Source organism: Ooceraea biroi, chromosome 7 (assembly GCF_003672135.1).
Source record: "Ooceraea biroi isolate clonal line C1 chromosome 7, Obir_v5.4, whole genome shotgun sequence".
Classification (NCBI taxonomy): Eukaryota; Metazoa; Arthropoda; class Insecta; order Hymenoptera; family Formicidae; genus Ooceraea; species Ooceraea biroi.
In genome coordinates this window covers 2,300,308-2,322,320 of record NC_039512.1, presented here as the reverse complement: position 1 = coordinate 2,322,320, position 22,013 = coordinate 2,300,308, and the positions used below count along the sequence as shown (strand labels likewise).

Sequence of the window (22,013 nt, the reverse complement as noted above, 5' to 3'; positions counted from 1 at the left end):
TCTACAAGATGTTCCTAAAGTTACTTTTCGCCAATAAAAATTCCTAAAGTCAATTAAGAACTGACGTCTGAAAACTTGGAATCCAGATTTTTATTTCTGGGTATGAAGATATGTAGATACACACCCGGAATGTCAGTAATGACGTAAAATGTACCTCGTTTCGTGCTACAGGTCCGGACGATCATGCCTCTCACTATCGTGTATCCTCCCGGCTATACTTTATGTCCGTTCTAATCGGAGAGTCTCTTATCGCGCGCATCGATTTCGGACTCGTCGAATCGCGAACAAAGGTTCGCACGGACCCACAGCGAGAGGGGCAGAGGGGAGCTCGAGGGTTCGGGCCTCCGTGAGACCGGCGGCAGGTCCCCGTTCGTACCTGTTCGTACCTGTGTGCCCTTGTGTATACACGCGCCAATGCTGCACGTATGGACCTGCTCGAGGCTGCATTCAGAGGGGGTCTCTCTCTTTCTCTCTTTCTTCTACACGAATCCACTAATAATTCCTGGCGGTCGGCGGCCCGGGCGCATTCTGCGAGCATTACGTGTCTGCATTCCACGTGCAGGGCTCCAGGTCCCTTATTCCCTGGCGGTGGCGGCGGCGGCGTGGGGCCCAGAGGATCGTTAAGGTAGCACCTTAACGGCCTTTTTACGAAAAGGCGCCCGACGAGGTGTTCCCCTGCACCCCTGGATGTCTCTCATTATTATTCATCTCGGGGCGCCCGCGCGCCCCCGTATATACACGAAAGCGCTTACCTATTCCTGTTGCGGCCGGTATGCATGTATATATGTATATGTATATTGTATGTAAAGAGAGAGATAGACATGTATATTCTCTGCCGCTTAGTCTCTCTTTCAGCCTTCTCATCGGAGAAGGGAAGTTTGACAAAAGTCGTCTTTACATCCACAGTTCCGGATTAGCACGCGTATTCTAAGCGAAGAAAAATAAGTGATCAAAGTTACAGCCAAAGGACACATCGTAATCCTTTTCCATAATTTCAGAGTAATCTTATTATTTTTTTGTTCATGAAATATTCATACATAAATCGAAGAAGCAAATGGAAAGTTCAAGAGAGAAATATAGTCCATAATAAAAGAGTTTTTTATTAAAATTTTCGTTATTATTTACGTTTTCATAGCTATTTTTCGAGCAATAAAAACGATGTGAGAAGTAGTTCACAAAAAGTTCAAATTTGGCAGCAAATGTAATTTTTATGAGTCCAGATATTAGATATTCACTGAAACCGGAACTTCGTCGTTATCATATTATTGCGTCCAAACAGATTGACGAATTTATCCTAATTAGATTCAAGTATTGAACATATCTTAGAATACATTAAATATATTCTCGAAAACGAATATAAAATGAATTCTTACAATATCTTATTTATGTTTACAATAATTTACATTTATTACAAAAATTTATTGCCTTAAAGCTTATTTATATCCTATTAAATATTTTCTTATCTTTCTTAAAAAGGAAGAGTTGTTTCGAAGGATTATTCCTTTTGAAATAAATTATTTAAACGTATACAAATTAGCCTCAAGAGTACTGCGCTATTTGGATGAGTCATTTGCGAAAGGACATTCCTTCGAAATCCTCTACATTCCTTTCGCCTCGGATGACGAAGACGGGTGAGTGTCCTTACGTAGGATCGACGTTCGTGGTTTAAGTCCTCGCAAAGAAATCTCCTTTATCCTCGATGGCGCCCGAGATCCTTACAACCTCGCTCGGGCGCTTCCATAATTGGGCGAACACGAAAAAGGAGGCATTGTCCTCCCGCTCTCCTCTCGTTCTCTGGTTCTCAGCGCCCGTTCAAACAGAATTAATCTCTCGTTGTTATTCGCCGTTGTATCCTTTCTCTCACACCCACGCTTTGCTTTACAAAGACATTTGGAATCTCGCTTTGGGACTAATCGAGAGTGTGACGCTAGTTTCCCCAAGAAACTGTGTTAATCCGAGAATTCTCGATACCTGCAGATATACATTGCATGAATTATTAAACTTCTTCCTTTAATATTCATTTCAACGTTCAAGGAATGAAGAATAAAAGTACAAAACAATACATTGCATATATAGATGGAACTTTATTAAGATACGTTGTAATTACGTTTAATCGATTTCTATCAATATTTCATATCTTACTCAATATTTCATGTCTTTCTTATATTTCGTAAATATACAGTACTTGATGCGGATATTTATTTCTCTTGATCTCTTACGACAGATCATTTGAATTTCAATTTAATTTCATCTCTAGCGACTCGAATGTGCCCCAGATTCGTGATAGACGGATTACTGTGTAATTCGAGCAAACGTATTTACACGTGTTATCGGATTTAATCGCTCAGTCGGAGCTCATTGAGGCAGCCGCAGTTTGGCCGATCGCAATGTTACACATCACCACGGACTTTATCGTTTCGATCCGATGTCGAGATTAGTGTCAACCCCGTCAAGAAACAATCGCTCCTGAGCTTTTTATTCTTGAACTAAACGGTTCTCTTTGATATCTTTATATCATAATGGCAATCATCCCGCGTGGGATCCCGCCGAGGAATTCGAGGAACTGCCGAGAACCTTATCTTATTGGGGGATTATCGTCGAGCAAAAATCTCGCTGGACCCGTGATACGTTTCGCAGCGATGCGTGTCGGTGATCCAAAGCTGAGGACGTAGAGGGACAGGTTCTTGGCGAACAGACGGCAGACGTTACGCCGACGGTGATCCGACGTCGATGGCACACGCATCCACACGTGTAACTTCGGCTATAAACGTCTGTATTGGCGTGGAAATCATGGTAAATGGAATGGTCCTCGTCCCTTCTGCCTGTATCCCGATCCTCTCCTTCCCTCTCTTTCTCTCTTCTCTTCTTCGCTCCCTGAAGATAGATACAGTGTGGTGCGGCGAGCCGCAGTTTCTCTGGCTTTGGCCCAGCCTCCTACGCGGTCGATATAATCATCCGACACGACGAGGAACAACGCGTGCACACCGCGGAACGCGGAGGAGGACAGGGCAGGTCAAGAGGGAGAGACGAATAGGGAGAAGGAGGAAGAAGAAGATGAAGGAAGTGGATGAGAGGTATTGGCACGATGCCGGGTGAGGAATCAATGACCCGTTCCTCCATCGGTATTTTCGGTGCCTACTTCGGGGATAATCGCGTGTTCCTCCGGCCGCGAATACGCGCGACGTGTCACTTCTTCCCCTTGGTCTTTCCCTTTCTGGTTCACCGTCGTGCTCGTGCGTCGTAGTCTCGTCGTAGTCGTCTCCGTCGGCCCGGAGCCAATTTTGCCAGAAGCCGCCTCCGTACACGAGATCCGCGGTCGAGTTCCGTCCACGAGTAGTTCCCGGATCGCGTGGATCGCGTGGTTCTCGCGAATCCCGAATCGATTTAGGACATTCGTTGGCGCGAAATAATAATAGCAACAATAACGATGGCTCGTTGCACCGCGAGAATATTTTATCTTTGGAATCGAGACAAACATTATCGATTTTCCGCTTGCGAATACGAGGACAATTTGTGATAACGATCAAAAAGCTGTGCATGCATATGAATTGTTTTGCGAGATTTATAGTTAGGTGCCATTGTGATCGGAATACATTCTGAGAAGTCGATCGTTCGCTCTGGCTGATGTCACGATTTTATTTCCGCGGGCGTAATAGATCGTATCTTTGACCACGGTTCCTTGAAGCGATTTGCGTAGTCATCGGATCTAGGAAACCGATGTAATTTGTATGAAACATTTTTTATCTCGAACGGCTATCGATTCCTCATGATGCACGTTTAGTTCCGGACAATCATTAAATTTTGTGAAATATGACAAGGAATATCGGAAAATAAATAGACATGCGAAACAACAGAGAACATTTCATAACGCAGCGATGCAAATACACATCGCTTTTCATACCAAACGAGGCAATTTTTTTCAAATCAGTGTAATGGAATCACATTGTTGCATTAACTACTCGGCAAACAGAATACGAGGAAACCGAGTTCCATAAAAAAATACATCTGTAAAGAGTTTTATAAAATTGCAGTAGAATAGATTTATGGTTTGTGCGTCTCGTACTGAATTCACAAAAGATGATGAAAAAGCGTTCCCGTAAAGAAGCAAATAAACTCTGTCGAAGAACAGCAAGAAGTAGTGCATCGATAAGAGCTGTTGCCGATCTTATTAGCCGATCGTGAGAGATGAAGCTATCAAGGGAGGCTATCAAAATTGATAAGGGTGCGGTAACAAGGATACATCTCCAACGCATCATGGGAATGAGAAAGGGAGGAACGCGCAGAGTCCTAAAAGGGAATTTGAACGAACCTATTCGTATACCTGAACGGGAATCTTACGCTCATCTCTTGTCTCTCTCTCTCTTCTTCTCTTCTCTGTCGCTCTCCTCTTCCACGTCTCTTCCGTGCGTTTCTTCGCTCGCTCGTTGCAAGTCTTTCCCTCCCTTTTCTTCTCAACCCTTCTCCCTCTCTCTCTCTCTCTCTCATTCCGTGTTTCTTCCTCTCTCTCTCTTTTCTTCTTTCGATCGCTGCATCTCGTCGGCTCGCATGAATCGGGAGGGAACGAGACGGAATATAGAATAGCCGAAGGAGGAAGACCGATCGGGAGAGGGTGAGAGGAATGCAGAGCGAGAGATCTCGCTGTTGCCATGTGGTCGCCGCGCTGGTCGGCCGAGCGAACGAACGAACGAACGAACAAGCAAGCGAGTAAGCGCCAACGCATCGACGACCATTTTTCCGCAGACGGATGTTCTGGACCGAAGCCGATTGCTCCTTTTTCTTGTACTATTCGTTCTCTTCAACGTCTTTTTATCCTCGCGTTACGCCACGTCCCGGTCTTTCGTTGCACGCATAATTTGCACGTTTGTCAAATACAGTGAGCTTTCCGCCCGACTTGATCTACTTCTGTGAAATTCTAGAAAAGTAAAAGGAAGTATTATTCACATTCAAATCAATTGTAATTAGTGTAAGAAAGATAGATAGTTAATTTTGCAGATTGTTGAGACAATGTGCATCTGTGTGCATATCTCTCTCTCTCTCTCTCTGTGTGTGTGTGTGTGTGTGTGTGTGTGTGTGTGTGTGTGTGTGTGTGTGTGTGTGTGTGTGTGTGTGTGTGTTGGAATATAAATACATTCAGGAGTTTTTCGACAAAGCCTGCTTTATATAAATCCGTCAATTATGATAAGCTTATGCGCATGTTTATTGCGTAGTTGAAAAATAAAATGAATCACGTTGCTGCTATTTCGTAGCATTAACGCAACGAAATGAAGTGAATCAGCAGATTCCCCACGGTATAACACGCGAATCAAAGGCGTCACGCACACCAAGAGCACCGCTTGAAAGTATGTCATATATCTAAATCAGATAAAATCAGACGTGTCAGATCATCATCTGAACTGAAAGCACAAACAGATAAGAAAATAAAAAAAGCCAGAAGAATGTTAAAAATGTATGTAAACCGAATTACTATCACGATTTATCCGTATCAAAACTCTCATCGAAAAAATTGCGATATATATTTAATAATAAAAGTTTTAAATATGCTTTTACAAGAAAAAAGGGAGAAGAGAAGAGATGAAAGCGAGAGATAGAGAAGTGATACCACGAAATTCGCGAAAAGGAAGCGGAAGCTGTGGCACTCATAAGGAAGAGAAAGAGATGAAACGGTCGGCGGGGGCGAGGAAGAAACACGCGCGTAAGGGCGCGCACCACCTCACGGCGCGCCCATTGCATTCCACGCATCCTTCTCCGTTCGCTTTGACTCGGGCCGACCGACCGAGTGCCCGATGGATCGAACTCAAATACTATCGATTGTGTAGTCATTTTGCGGGACCGGCACGGGCTCTCAGGCTCAAGTTCTCTCGTGCATCTTACTCAACGAGTCCCGAGGGACTTGTATCGCTCTGTCGTGCCTAGAAGCGTCTTCTTTCAACTTACCGTCGATTGATCAATCGACGGTTGCCGCCTCATTATTTTATTAGCATACTTGGTATTACGATCCGCATGAGTGTTTCACTAGGATCTGTCTTATTATTAAATTCGATCTATTGGGTTGGCCAAAAAGTAATTGCGTTTTTTTCCAATAGATGAACATACATGTCTTGAAATGTAACTAACTTCATTCTAAACCGCAAATTCATTATGTAGGTTAACAACTCACAGTTGAAGCTTGTTTTAGAAAAAGAAAGTACACGATTTCGTTAACAATTGTTTGTTTGCCGTCGATTTCAAAATGGAAAATCAAAAAGAACATTTTCGTCATATTTTGTTTTATTACTTCCGAAAAGGGAAAAACGCTGTGCAAGCTCATAAAAAGTTATCTGATGTATATGGCGAAGATGCTTTAAAACTGCGGCAGTGTCAAAATTCGTTTACTAAATTTCGATCTGGAGATTTTAATGTGAAAGATGCACCACGCTCAGGAAGGCCAATCGAAATTGATGATGACAAAATAAAGGCACTGATCGATTCCAATCGGCGTTTAACGACACGAGAGATTGCCGAGAATCTTAACATATCGAAATCGAGTGTTGAAAACCATTTAAAACGACTTGGATACATTAGTAAGCTCGATATTTGGGTAGCACATGAGCTGAAAGAAATTCATCTCACTAAGCGTATTGACACCTGCGATTCTCTTTTGAAACGTGAGAAAATGATCGATTTTTGAAACGTATGATAACAGACGACGAAAAATGGATCGTCTACAACAACGTCAAACGAAAAAAGATCGTGGAGCAAGCGTGATGAACCTGCTGAAAGCACTTGAAAAGCAGATATTCACCAAAGAAAGATTATGCTGTCAGTCTGGTGGGACTTTAAAGGTATTCTGTATTTTGAGCTGCTTGCAAGGAATCAAACCATTAATTCAGACGTGTACTGTCGTCAACTGGATAAATTAAATGATGCCATCAAACAGAAACGTCGAGAATTGGTGAATCGCAAAGGTGTTGTGTTTCACCATGATAACGCTAGACCACGTACAAGTTTGGTCACTCGTGAAAAATTGTTGCAGCTTGGATGGGATGTGTTACCATGATGTTACCACATCCACCATATTCGCCAGACCTGGCACCATCAGATTACCATTTGTTTCGTTCTTTGCAAAACGCCTTGAATGGTAAAACCTTGACTGCTGATGAGGATATCAAATCGTTGTTGGAATTGTTTTTTGCTGAAAAAGATAAGAACTTTTTTGAGCGCGGAATCATGAAGTTGCCTGAAAAATGGCAAAAGATAATCAAACAAAATGGACAATATATTGTTTAATAAAGTTTTTGTTTCCCATGAAAAATTCGCCTTTTATTTATATAAAAAAAAAACGCAATTACTTTTTGGCCAACCCAATATATCTTAAAAAAATAGCTAAACGCAAATTGCAGAAGAAAGGGAGAGATCATCTTTTATTATCGCGGTTGATTTTATCCGTATTTAACTATTTATATGTTTCATTTAGATCTCAATCGTATCCTCTGTTTAATGCTAATCGATTTAATCGATTCCCCGGAAATCGTTAAACGGGTTTCAATCGAGACTTTGTTACCACGCGATTTCTTCGCTCAGAGCCCGTTCATCCCCGCGCACCCATCTTCAAATTCGCGGGCCCGAATAATTCGTTGCTATCTGCGATCTCCGGCGCAGATGACGATTGCGATTCTTTTTTCCTTTCTTAATCGCGAGAGCGAACGGCCAAACCGAACGGTGAACGCGCGTCTCTGACGTCACCAGCCGCGGTTAAATTGGCTGAACTTTGAGCCGCCAAGCGATCACCCTATCGTCGTCGTCGTCGTTGACGTCGACACGTCCCATGCTCTTCTCGTCCAACCTCTCGTGGAATCTGTTGCGTGTCTGCGCTCAAAGAACACTTTGGACGTTGCCGGATAATTATATATCGGACGGTTGCAAGGATGAATTCGATCAAGAGTTATGTCGGATGACACAAAATTATTTCGCTCTTTTGTTACGGACATGGCGAACGCAATAATGTCTTTTACGTCATATTCGCAAACTACGTTATTAATATTTTACATCGCATTACCTACAGTTTTTGCGTGTAATATATTCTCTATTTTATAAAGTGCTGTAATGCACATTATTTTAAATACCATTATGTTAAATGTGTAATTAACTTTCTGCAACGTTCAATTAGAAAAGTTCTCTTTTGTCCATTAGTTACATATATCTGCATTTTACTGATAATAATATTCTGATAATAATAATAATATCGAGAAATTTATTTAATCATTGTTATTAATTTAATCATTGTTATTAATTGAATATCATTCGATATTACAAGGATTTACTTGGTTGCAGAGAATGCCAGCGACATTAAAATGACATGAAAAACGTGAAAATTTCAGAAATTTGTCTACGTCACGAGAAGTTGGATTACTATGGCAAAGGGCAATTTGACATAGCGCTCGTGTGTCATCCGGATATATTATCGCGGCGCGATATCGAGTGCATTCCCGCAGGAGGTATCTGATGCATCAGCCGATGGACATGCCGCCGCCGACATCGCCGTCGTGCGTTTTGGAAGGCAAAATAGGCATAGCACTTTATATTCTTCGCACACGGCTGGTCGTTCCGTTGAGAGGAGGACGACGTATAGCGGGTGTGTGCGGGCAGCAGGGTCGAGGATCCTTGGAATCGTATTGTCTCTCGTAGAGTAGGTGGAGCAGGATGCGTTATTATTCATCAGCGGCTGAACGCGATCCGTTCTTCTCCAGCGACAAGTATTATTACCCACGTCGTCTGTCGCGCACTACCGTCACTCTCGATTCTATAGATAAGCGCGAGGTCGAGAAATCCCTCTGATCTTATTTCGGCCAACGAGTCGATGTCCCAATCAACCGGAATCAGTTCTCCTTCTCGAACGAAACAGGAACATTCGGTCCTCTTACCGGAAAGATCACTTCTTTGCCTATTATTCAAATAAAGTAATAATTACTGTTGTAATCAGGCAAATATCGTCGTTCCGCATTGGATAATTAAATTGCGGAAGAATGGATAAATAAAACAGATGTGCAAATTGAGTAAATTTTATTTTTAGTACTTCAACTCGCTTCAAATTTGGCTACGAAAAGTTTCCGTGTGGAAGTAATCTATGCAAGCGAATTCGCTTCGTTAAGCGGCTTTTATCTCACACGTGCTCCTCTCAAGCGGCGATCTGTTTCCCGGCAAAATAGTTCTCGCATTTCATTTAAATCGCGCGTATACTTCGTATATCAATTACTCGGTTGCTATCTCTGCGAAAGGAGGCCTCGTCTTATCCGATAAACGACAAGTCCACTCATCGTGCATGCATGCTTTCACGGGTATGTTCGAGCGTTCCTCTCATCCGTTCGTCCCTCGGTGGCCCCGTTATCGATACAGTTTATCGTCGACATGGATACCGATGCCGCAATTACCACCCTCGTCGCCGAATGCACGGCAAACGATCGATGGATCGTATCCCCGTTAGACTATTTTCTTCCGACTCGAGAGTTGCTTTTAGCATTAATGAGCACATAATTGAATTAGAATCCATCTCTATGAATAGTGATTTAAAATTATTAGGAAATGGGTAGTATATAGCAAAACTTTCTTAGATATACTGCATCTATCTGCTAATGTAATTAAATGATTGCATGAAAATCTTTTATTATTAAAACTAATTATGAAAATGACAAAATGTATTCATAAACGTATTCAAAAAAACGAATTATTATTATATTTTCAAAAATAATGTTGAAATGTTGTGTTATTATAAATGCAGAATATATCGTTGAATTTCTAAAATAATGAATTGTTCTTCGAAGCTTGCATAATTTTCACAAAATTGTTATATTAATTTGGTACGCGTATATACATATTTTTGTTATATATGCTTGCTTGTTTTTTTATTATTATTATTCTTATTCTTATTCTTATAATTTATAAAGTTTGATATATGTACTACCCCACAGATCTATTATTTTTATTCTTTCAATTTTCAACGTGCCGACGTAATTACTTTCAGTTTCCGGTGTCAGTGAGCAGATAACGCTAAAGGCTCTTCTTTTCTCGCAGATTCTCAGATCGCCACGACATATTCGGTGCGTACGAGCGCGGCTGGACGCGGGCGTTAAACGATAACATCCTAATCTTCTAATCCGCCTCGTTTGTCCCACGAGTGAGAAACGGAACTCATTGTCGCCACTTGCGGGTAGAACGGGTCAAGGGTAAAGCCAGCTCTGTCGGGGGAAGTAAAGCTCGCGTGTAGGTGAATGGGGACGCGCGTGAAATTTCTTCCCGATAAGATTCCGCGCGCGCTTTACGGCACAGAGATTTATTCGCGTTGATAGTGTCATCTCGTTCGTCCGGTTACAATTTGGCGATCTCTCCCTCTTTCTCTCTCCTTTGCCAATCCGAGCTTATCGGCCCGTTTGTATCTGCCCTTTCTGGACCAGATATAATCCTTGTTTCTCTGTTACGTCGTATCTCGTGCGGCGGAATTACAACGGTCGAGATTACATCACGGGATTCGTAGGAGGACATTCTCTTTCGGTGTTACAAATTTTCGGAGATTGTGACGGAAAATTGGATGGTTATATAATGTCATTATAGTATTGAAGAGCGTATTTTTATTTTGTTATATACATGTATATGATATTTTGTTTTATATATATGATAATATAAATACTTGTTTTATTATTATATCTTCGATCTTTTAAATTCTATTTGCTCGACTTACATGATATTCATATAGATATTCATATTGTTTTATACTCACTTACATACATAATCGAGTTACGTACAGGTCATAATTTGCTTCGCTAGAAAGGATGTAATATTCTTATCTTTTCCTTCATCCGACGGGAAGCAATAAAAGAACCTATTAAAGTTAAACCATGAAGTAAAATCATTTGTAATGCAGATGTGCTTTAAATACTTCAACACCACGTTACATATTTCAACGCTGTACTATATATTTTAACACTATGTACCTTATTTTTCTCATAAAATTAATATATCACTAAAATTTTTATTTCTAACGTCAAATCGTTGATATGATTTTGTCTTTACACAATTGACCCATGTAATAGACATGTAATTTATTATCTCTCTCGACAAGTTTTTTGACGAAATTATAATCTCGATTGAGGTCTTTTAAGTAGATATGCAGCACTTTTAAGCTCACTCTTCATATTTTGTCCATTTTACTCGAGTAGATTCCACAAGAAAATGAAGAGGAGATCGAGGAGGGTGCTAGGAATAATCGCGTCTCGCGAAAGAGGAGAGAAAATGAGAGAGATAAAAGAACGAGAGAGATCGAGGAGACGAGACGAGAGGGCGAACGACGTTCGAACGCCCACGCGTGCCGTCTTAATTACGCCCGGCTGGCCGGTTTTACGATTATGCCGCCTCGAAGAGCCCCAAAGAGCAACAACCATCGTACCACCGGGGCCCGGTTCCTTTTATGGGCCGCGTTAAAAAGTAATTAGGACAGAGAGGCGGCGCGGGAACCGTCGCGCGGCAGAGATGTCAACGATAACTTTTATAATGACTATTATACAAACGTGCGCAACGAGGTTGATAAGCTGATAATTCTTTTCAGTCTTGATTTATGCGACTTAATCTTGATGATAAGGTTTATCTTGTTTATTATGATGAAAATTAGCAAAAATAAATTTTCAGATAGATAACTTCAGCGAAAATCTGAAGTCTCTCATGTGAGAAACATGCAATTTTTATTTCAAGCATTGTCCCCTCATTGTGAGAGAATTTCAAAACTCAGAAGTGGATGCTAAAGTCGTCGAGCAGTTGAATTACGCGTCTGTTACGTTGATTGATGAAATTGATAATGACGGTAATGGAAAGAGCGGTAAAAAGACTTAAACTTTTTAAAATGGAATTACGTGTTTGTTATATTGATTGATGAGATTGATAATAATGATAATAAGAGGCAGTAAAAAAATAAAACTTGAAATGTGTTAAAAATAAATTACCTGTTTATTATGATCAATGATACTGATAAAGATGAGAACGCTACAAAGAAAGAATATTTTTACATTACGAATAGATTTAAGTAGATTAAAATTCATTATTTCCTGTTGTGAAACGCAAATGCACAGAAATATGTCTCGTGAATCACACTTTGTTCGTCTAAAGATATAATGTTTTCGTCTTTTGCTCGGTAAAACGTTACGTTGTATTTTGTCACGTGGAATGAACATTTAGAGACTAGACAAATTTCTTATATATTTTTTGCATTTTGTCAATTTTTGATAAATCAAAAAAAGAGACTAAAAATAGGACTAAAGGAATGTTTTCGATCCAAACAAAATTGCTTTGGTGAGTGATGGATGCTTGGATAGAAATGTTTTTGATTTTAGCGAAAATATTTTTTTTTCCTTTTGCTGTAGTCAGCAGAAAGCTTCCGCTTCGAGTGACACGCTTTTATCCCTGCAATCGAGCTCGACGACGATGCTTAAAAGGGCACTTTACTTTTTAGAATGCATCTAATATGGATCGAGCTTATAATACTTTTCTTCGATAAAATTGTGCTCGGTTACTTGTATATTTTTAGCAATTTCCGTCGTGAGAGAGATTATAAATACAAGCTCTCACACACATGCGACCCATAAATAGTATTTTATAATTTAAGCTGGCTGAATATCACGAATTGCTGTACGTGATCGTTGTGAATGCACCTTAGATTAACTCAAATAGTGCGTACATGTACGTATGTGCACACGGACATGCACACGAGACTGACGTGCAAAAGAGAAAAGTTGCGCTTTTGGCAAGCCACGTTCCGTCCAAAGGGGACAACTCAGACGGATATTACGTCATAAAAAGCCCCACGTTATACTACTTTCTGAGAAGCCTTGCAAAATTCTGAACGTAAAAACATCATTGTCAACTGTCGTTGCGTTTTACGCGTTTTGTTTTATTCTTAGGTAGGTCCGAGATAAAAATTACTACATCATTCACAAATTTTTTAATTAACTTCAGACTTTAATTTATTCAATCACTTGAGTTTGATCAAACAATTAATTTCGATTTGAATGGTTTTAGTGTTGTTCTGTCTTTCTTCTAATTTATCCTTTTACTCTGTAATACTCTTATGTTTTCCTAAAATTAACGATCGCGCTTGCTGTTGCAAGAGTTTTCATGATTATTAAAGTTTCTTCTATTGAAAAATCAAACTCTGCGGAATTAAACCTTTCAGCAACCAAGGAGAAAGGATCAATAGTTTTAAAGAGTATTCTTATTTAAGAGACAGAGAGAGAGATGATATTCTTTGTCGTCGAGATGCTGCTATATGCTTATGTGCGGGCATATGTCTTGATTAACGCGTGAACGCGCCGAAACGTGGCGTGACGCGGTCGAGTGTAAAAACTGTCAGGGCGCGTCGCCTATTAAATCGTCGAGAAATTGACGTCGTTCGAAACGGGAACAAGTCGTTTTGCAGGCGACGCGCGACGCTTTCCAAACGTCGGGCCGTAGCTGGCAGAAGCTCTTTACAAGCCGATCTTATGTGTGCGCCGAGTTTACCGTGCACATGCAGCCAGGTGCAGCGGCATTGATATACGCGATGTCCCAGGCACCTAGCGAGCCCCATCTTTCATCCGTACATTCTTTAGTCCGTAATTCGAATCGATTTTTCTTCACCGAAGGAGGAAGATTGCCATATCACTTTGCAGTTATACGGTTGCCACGTAGGCGTTGCCATTCAATTTCTTGCTTATCATAAATTATTATCGCCCTGAATAATTGGCGGATAAACGTGTACCTACGTGTTCCGTCATTTGCAATTCGGGCGCTATCAATGCCTTGATATTTGACTTTCACGTAATCAATTTCATGGAATCTCTCGCTTTAATCTCCCGTGTAATATGCAATGGATTCTGATCGATGTGGCTGGGTTTCAGGTGAGGAAGGTCTGTGGTCGTTCGGAGCTGCTGCCGTTGAACGAGGAGCACGCGGCGTCCTCGGATGCAGCTGCAAAATCGACTTCATCGTCGCACGGCAACAGAGCAGTACACGCAGCTGCGATGTCGTTGCCGGCTCACGGACACCGAACCCTGCCCGAGAAGTTGCACGTGCAGCTGGGCAACTTCCTGGCGAGTGTCGTCAGGTCCCGAATCTTCTATGGCACCCTAGCGGACACGATCTGCGAGGAGTATCCCGACAAACGTTGCTGGAACGGCGAACGCGTTGGAGAGTGAGTACACTTATTCTGACAATTTGCATTTCGCGATGTGTTATCCGTGTAATAACGGGGATATTACACGCGTATTATCCTTCCTATCCCACGAATCCCTAGTAGCATGGTGATATAAAATGATACACTAATGAATTGAAATATTAGGGGTGTGATTTAGTTTTGAGGGTTTTTTTTGCTCAAAAACGCATGTATTTAATTAAATATGATAATGAATGAATACCTTAATCAAAATATTTTCCTTCGTTTTCTATAACTTTTTCCCACCTTTCTGGCAAGAGATCGATTCCACCACGATAAAATCACTCTTCTTTTCAGTTCATCCATTCGTCGACGAATTTTCGCACTTCTTCCAAATTATGAAAGCGTGTATCCTCTAAAGCGTGTTGCATCCACCGGAACAAATAATAATCGCATGGAGCAATGTCCGGAGAATACGCGGGGTGCGGTAAGACTTGCCATTCAAGCTCTAATAGTGTTTGTTTCACTGATAACGCAACGTCAGGTCGAGCGTTGTCACGAAGAAGAATCACTTTCCGTCGTTTACTCGCAATTGCTGGTCGTTTTTGGTCCAATGCTTGCTTCAACTTGTACAATTGGTGTCGATAACGATCAGCCGTGACAGTCTCGTGCGGATTTAACAGCTCATAGTACACTATCCCACCAAATACAGAGCATTACTTTTGAACCGTGAATATTGCGTCTCGGAGTGGATGTTGATGGTTCGCCTGGATCCACCCATGATTTTCTGCGTTTGGGATTATCAAAATAGATCCACTTTTCATCCCCAGTAACAGTCCGAGACAAAAGACTCTTCTTTTTTTGCCTGGCGATCAACGAAATGCAAATGTTCAAATGGCACTTTCCGATAATTGATGTCGAACCCATTTCCCTTCTTTCTGAATTTTTCCCACTTCATGTAAATGTTTGGTAACTGTTGTACGATCAACATTTAATGCTCTGGCAAGTTCTGAAGTGGATTGTGTTGGATTTTCGTGCAATAATGCTTGGAAATCTGCATTTTCAAGCTTTCTTGGTTGTCCCGAGCGTTCTTTGTCCTTCACATCAGTATCACGACTTTTAAAGCGTCTAAACCAGTATTCACACGTCTTAATTGATGGGGCAGAATCACCATAAGTTTCCACAAGAATTCTATAACCGTCAGCGGCAGTTTTGTTTTGATTAAAAAACAAAAGCAACGCATGTCGAAAATGCTAAAGAGCTTTCGGAAGTTGCATTTTTACGATGATATAAACACGACTGTTATTGCATCTATTGCTATAATGCTACTAAATGTCATGGATAATGTCAAGACTGTAAGAAAGAACAGTTATCGGAAACAGCTATTGGAACAAACTGACACTACAGCCATCTGTTGCAAAATCCTCAAAACTAAATCACACTCCTAATATTTGAGTATTAAATAAACTAAGCGTATATTGTCTTCTGTAATCTACAAAACACAACACAGTGATTTTTCGAAATATATTCTCTCTTCGAGATTAACTTGAGATGATCAACAAAAACGAACAAACAACAGTAACCTTAAGGGAAAACTAACAATCCAGTCTTCGAATTTTGACGTAATCGATGACCTCCTATCCTGTTTCTCAAAAAGTTTCGCAGTTCCTTATTTACTGCAGAAAGAGCCGTAACTCCGCTACTCCAAATGCGTTATCGCGTCGATTAGATTGCAACGAGAGAAAAATGAAAAAAAAAAATACATTGCCGAGAGAACAATGGGGCTGCGGGGGGCTGACGAAGATGCGTGATTCGCTAATCGAAGCTGCCGTCGCTCAAAATCCGAGTCTGCTGTGGAATGTAACGTGCTTTCGTGGGAACCGTGATGCGAAAGCGGGAACGATGAAGAGAGTGCGGTAGAATGGAACGCGAAGGTAGCTCTCTCGCACCCTTATTAATCAACGGCCGGGTGGCCTCGTCTCAAGGCGCCCTCACACCTCACGAGTCCGCATTCTCCACTTCTCTCGCCGAATCTCGTGACTGTGTGCTTAGATGAGGGCGATCGTTCTCGCGCCAAATTATCCCATCGCGATCGATAACGCGCCATTTGATCGCCTAATCGAGGCGCGCACGCCGCTTAATTAATCTCGTATCGGCGACGAATAGAGAACGAGACGAGCGGGGGGGCTGATGACGGTGACTCGAGAAGAGGAGGCACTTCCGCCTTTATCATTGTCCGTAGCCACTCGAGATGCTACTACTCGACCGTGAAATGAGAGCGGCACTGAAACGAGAGAGCGAGTTCCGGACTCGCTTCAGTGACAATACATAACTGATCGCGTGGAAGATCATTCGGGAGATAATTGAACGGTGGACGCCGAATATGAACGCGAAAGCTGAGGCTTTACGATGGAAAAATTCGAGAGATTTATTACGATGGAAAAATATTTGAAACGTTACATTTATCGTGCTATTATCCGCGGCTGTCTTACATACTGATTTAAACGTTTTAAATCGTACAACGATAAATTAAAATTAGAAAGTACCGCTTCAGCAAACGTGGAATTTAAACTGTCGTTTTGCGCACGAAAATTCAGCACAATTGTACTAAAAGATTTAACGAAATGATTTAAACGACTAAGAGATTCAAGTAAATGTCAATTACATTGAGCAAGCTAAATTAAAATTTTAAAAAGACCCAAACTCGATTTAGATCTAAAATCTCGAAACGCAAGTAATAATTTAGTAACCCTTGTTCCTCGCGTGACAACTGCTTAATATCGTTTCCCAAAATAAGTCGTGTAGTCGAAGAATCATCTATTAAGAGCACGTCAGAGTAAAGCACCGTTTCCAAGTGAGTGCAGTAAGAGCTTACGTGTGCACGGGCAACACATCTTGCTGGCGAAATGAAGTTTTTAACGAAACGTTACACGACACGCTACGTTCTTGGATCGTTCCCTTTATACGTTACTTTCCTCCGCATCCCGCGCGGGGCGGAGGAAACGTGTCCGTGTAAACATCACGCGCGCGGGAGATACGCGCAGGAATTCCGCGTGGATGCAATTTTACAGCGGCTGCTGCGGCAGCAGTCGTCACGAGAGAACCGGGGCCACCGATAACGTATTCCCGGCAGACGCGGCCGTTAAATCTCTTGAAATATCCCGGTTTACTCGGGTCGACGTGAATTCCGCGCGGTCACTATTCGTATGCACGAATACACAGCCGCGCGTGTGTATCGCACGCGGCGTTCGCGTGCCACGGCTTCTTCCACCGGAAGAACCCCCTTTCTCCCTCGCGCGCTTCTCGGGCTACGTACACGTATAGTATCTCACGGTGCTAATCTAAATGAGATTCGATCCGTCGGGGAAGCCTTCGCGATTCCGCACGATTCGATCCGGGGCGAAAAGTGAAACCGCTCGGCCTCCCTTGATTGAGCGGGCGAGCGCGCGCACAACCCTCACTCGGGGTGGTAATTCGATTCTAGGAGAGGTTGATTGAAAAGCGATTCTTGCAACGTTCCGGCCGCACGGTTTTCGGAGAATAATTATTGTTACTGTAACAACGAATTCAATTAATTTCGGGCATTACGCGAATAAATGGATTTATTAAAATAATGGCAGAGCGATGGAACTCCTTTCATCCAGACGAATTTCTTGATCGTTCCTCGAAATCGACGAATCGGAATATGTTCATCCGATTGAAATCATCCCGGATATCGATACCTGTGGAAAAAATTGCAGGGAGTGCTGATGATAGAAGCAAAATGAGTCCGATTTATTTATTCATTTAACGGAATCCGATATCGCGATGTGCGATCTGCGATAATACTGGAACGATGAAGCTCTCTTTATAGAATCATAACGCTCTTGCAACAGCGCTTTTAATTAAAAGATTTAACTCGGATTAGAGGAGCGAGGAAGAGAGGAAGGAAGTCAAAGAGAGAGACAGAAAGATATTGCGTATTAACGGAAGGATACATATAAGTCGATAAAACTACGTCGTGCTTCGAAGTTACTCTTGGACATCGCGCGAACGACGTCATTGTGGAAGTGGCGCGAAAGACGACGAGAATCGCGGAATCGCGTGGAAGAGGGATCGAAGTTAGGACGAGACGGGCGCGGGGATCGGCGAAAACGGCTTGGCGTAGCCTGTAGGACGCCAGGCCGCCAAAGAGTCTGGCAACGAGAGCGAACGGGCGCCGTAACGTCGCCCGGTACCTGACGCCGCCTGTGTGGGTGCACACGGACACGGTGCACGCGGATAACACGGACGTGCACGCGTGCATGTGCGGGTAATGCGGTCGCGATGCATCGCTGAACGACGGCGACGACAACGACGACGCGGCCAAACATCTCAGCCACGAGGTCACGATGTCGCAAGATCATCCGTCCTGCTATTTCTCGCCGTTTCTCGCCGCTCCCCTCCGCCTGCCTCCCCGCTCGAATCGATCGCTCGAACGAACCCGACGTGCAAAATCCATCTCGCGGGATTAGTTGCCCGGCCGTGGATCTCGCGCGGGCGGATGCAGCGTGCGCCTGCGAAGAAATCCCGCTTTCAGACCGTTCTGAAACAATGTTCTTAAAGGAAGAGGATTTGCGTGAATATTTTACGAGGCACGCTTGGCCCTTCCACTTACAACCTGGGTTTAACCGAGGCTCGCGGTTAAATGAGTTCTTCGTTCACTTCCCTGAATCGCATTCCCCATGTGAGGAATTGTTGGGGACGTAATGCATCCCCCCTCCTCCCTCGCGCAAGCAAAAAAAAAGGAATTGTTGGGGAGGGCAAAGAATAATTAGCAAAGAATTGCCAAGAATTTGAATCCGTACGTGTATTATGCTCGTTAGTGCGTCGTCAGTGGGACTTGCGGTCTTTACGTACCGCGTGCGCTAAGCGCGGAATTAATCGAAATAATTTCAATTGAGCCGCGTAATCGCAGCCGAGCATCGCTGCGTTTCCGACACGCACTCGGCGGTTTGATTCGGGTGACGAACCGCGGAATCTGATATCTGAATCGCGAGCTGAAACCGTATATCGTCGTCTGCGCCCAACACGGCTGGTGAGGCGGTTTGCGAGCGAGCGAGCCGGCCGGCCGACCCAGACGATCACGTACACGCTTCGCGAGGCGAGTTCCGCGACGATGACTGGATCATCGACAACGCGCGCGGATGCGTACGCGCTTCGACGCAAATCCCGGCACCTTCGCGACGCGTAATGACGCGATGACGATGCGCCGAGCGCTCTCGCGCATACTGATCGATCTCTCGTCCTGTCGCGACGAGAGATCGCTGGTAAACGTTACGGCCGTCTCGGGATGACGGAATTAATTGGAGCGTGTTACGCGAATTATGGTACGAAGGGTCGAGTAACGAGTGTCAAAAGGAAAAATGTCTTCGCTAGTGAAGCTTTAAAAGGTTCAATTAGGTCAGTCGGTTCGCGCTTTTTGATTTTTCAAATTAATTTACATGTAATACAGGCAACAATGTTAATAATGTCTGTGTCGAGTAACGCTCGCGAGAAGGAAAGAAATACTTTTCGTTAGTGAAACTTTAAAATATTCAAATATTCAATTAGGTCAGTCAGTTCGGTTCGTTTTTTGATTTTTTAAATCAATTTACATGTAATACAGGCAACAATGTTAATAATGTCTGTGTCGAGTAACGCTCGCGAGAAGGAAAGAAATACTTTTCGTTAGTGAAGCTTTAAAATATTCAAATATTCAATTAGGTCAGTCAGTTCGGTTCGTTTTTTAATTTTTCAAATCAATTTATATGTAATAAAGGCAATAATGTTGATAATGTCTGTGTCGAGTAACGCTCGTGAGAAGGAAAAACATTTTTTGCTAGTGAAGCTTTAAAATATTCAAATATTTAATTAGGTCAGTCAGTTCGGTTCGTTTTTTGATTTTTTAAATCAATTTACATGTAATAAAGGCAATAATGTTAATAATGTCTATGTCGAGTAACGCTTGCGAGAAGGAAAAACTTTTTTCGCTAGTGAAGCTTTAAAATATTCAATTAGGTCAGTCAATTCGGTGCGCTTTTTGATTTTTTAAATCAATTTACATGTAATAAAGGCAATAATGTTAATAATGTCTATGTCGAGTAACGCTTGCGAGAAGGAAAAACATTTTTCGCTAGTGAAGCTTTAAAATATTCAAATATTTAATTAGGTCAGTCAGTTCGGTTCGTTTTTTGATTTTTTAAATCAATTTACATGTAATAAAGGCAATAATGTTAATAATGTCTATGTCGAGTAACGCTTGCGAGAAGGAAAAACATTTTTCGCTAGTGAAACTTTAAAATATTCAATTAGGTCAGTCAATTCGGTGCGCTTTTTGATTTTTTAAATCAATTTACATGTAATAAAGGCAATAATGTTAATAATGTCTATGTCGAGTAACGCTTGCGAGAAGGAAAAATACTTTTCGCTAGTGAAGCTTTAAAATATTCAAATATTTAATTAGGTCAGTCGGTTCGGTTCGTTTTTTGATTTTTCAAATCAATTTACATGTAATACAGGCAACAGCAAATGTTGATAATGTCTGTGTCACGATAATGTCTAATCGTAGACAACCATGGTTATTAATCGGCTGATGAATAATTTATTACTGCTGAATGCAATCAAGTAAAAATTTAACGCACAAATCGAACCGAACTTCTTGACTGACCCAATAGATTCGTTAATTATCTCATGAAATTTTATCTGCACGGATATGAGCAGTTATTTCTTTTTTTTTAATTTTAAAGTATAAATATCCTGTGAAGTACAAGAGGATAACCGGTGGCTCATTAACTGTTAATGGAGTCGCAGTAGGTACTTTGTGTAACGTAGGTACTTACATGTAACGTAGAAGCTTCGTATTAATCTTTTTCAAAACCTACTTTTTGCTTATGCGTCATTTTCTCATTTACCGTCTCATCTATGTGCCGCAAAGTACCGCGACCTCGTGTGTTAAATGGAGAAAAATTATCCACTCGCCCTCTGCGTCTCTCACAAGTGTCTCGCGCTCAGATCTTTTCAGCTTTAACAACGTGTAATTGAGACTAATTTAAGAATCTCGATAAAAAAGATTCATTTTATATTTCTTCAATTTAGAAGAATGTGTCGCTAATGATACATTTAAAAACTGATTTTAATATTATATCTTAATAAATATTAAAAATCTACGTGTGCGGTTGAAATATACAAAAACCGTGAAGATAGCGAGACAAAATTGTCAGTCATTAAGTAGACCGATAATTAACGCAGCCTTTAGTCTCGTTATCTATACGCGATAGGTCTCTTAATTTAAATGTAAATAATAGTAGTAATTGAATGTAAATTTCACAGATAACGCGATAGATAATTCTAAGATTATTATTATGTAAAAATGCGTGCACACGTTCGATGCGGCGTTGAAGTATATCGCGGTGCGATTCTTCTATTAATTTAGTTGCAGTTTTATCGACACGCTCGGTTGACGTCGAACGGCTACGGCCTATGTATTAGCATATGTTTATCCGATACGTCGTCCGAATGAGAACGAATCGCACGCGAACGATATATTATAAATAATGTATTCGCAATGTGCCAATGGATGACGCGGTGTATATATCGGGGCCCCGAGTGATAGCATCTGCTGGAATATCAATGTTCTAGCGCAACGTGAATAACGAGTCATTCATAGAGAGCTTGCTCGGCCCATTTGTCGCGGGGGATCTGCAAAAATGGCCCCCTTTGAGAAGTGAGCCGAAGACCAAGTCTTCGAGATAATCCTGACTTCTCTTTGATTTGCAGCACATTGAATAAAAGTAACACTTTTTTATTTCAAATTAGAATTAAACCGAAATTAAATCGTGGACTGTAAATGAGACTAACTTGTGAA

At 41.8% G+C, this 22,013-nt stretch overlaps 1 protein-coding gene and 1 long non-coding RNA gene across 2 annotated transcripts in view; one reads left to right on the top strand and one right to left on the bottom strand.

The window, feature by feature from the left end:
• LOC105277644 (division abnormally delayed protein) overlaps window positions 1-22,013 on the top strand; it is a 49,113-nt gene that overhangs the window by 12,308 nt on the left and 14,792 nt on the right. Inside the window, exon 5 of the mRNA XM_011336154.2 lies at window positions 13,896-14,188. Within this exon, the coding sequence (XP_011334456.1) occupies window positions 13,896-14,188 (293 nt within the window). The remainder of the gene's footprint in view (window positions 1-13,895; window positions 14,189-22,013) is intronic.
• Window positions 253-20,016, bottom strand: LOC105277643. Its single transcript, XR_893652.3, has 2 exons — window positions 18,976-20,016; window positions 253-4,912 (listed from the first exon to the last, which is right to left on the bottom strand). It is a non-coding gene; the product is annotated as an uncharacterized LOC105277643 (long non-coding RNA).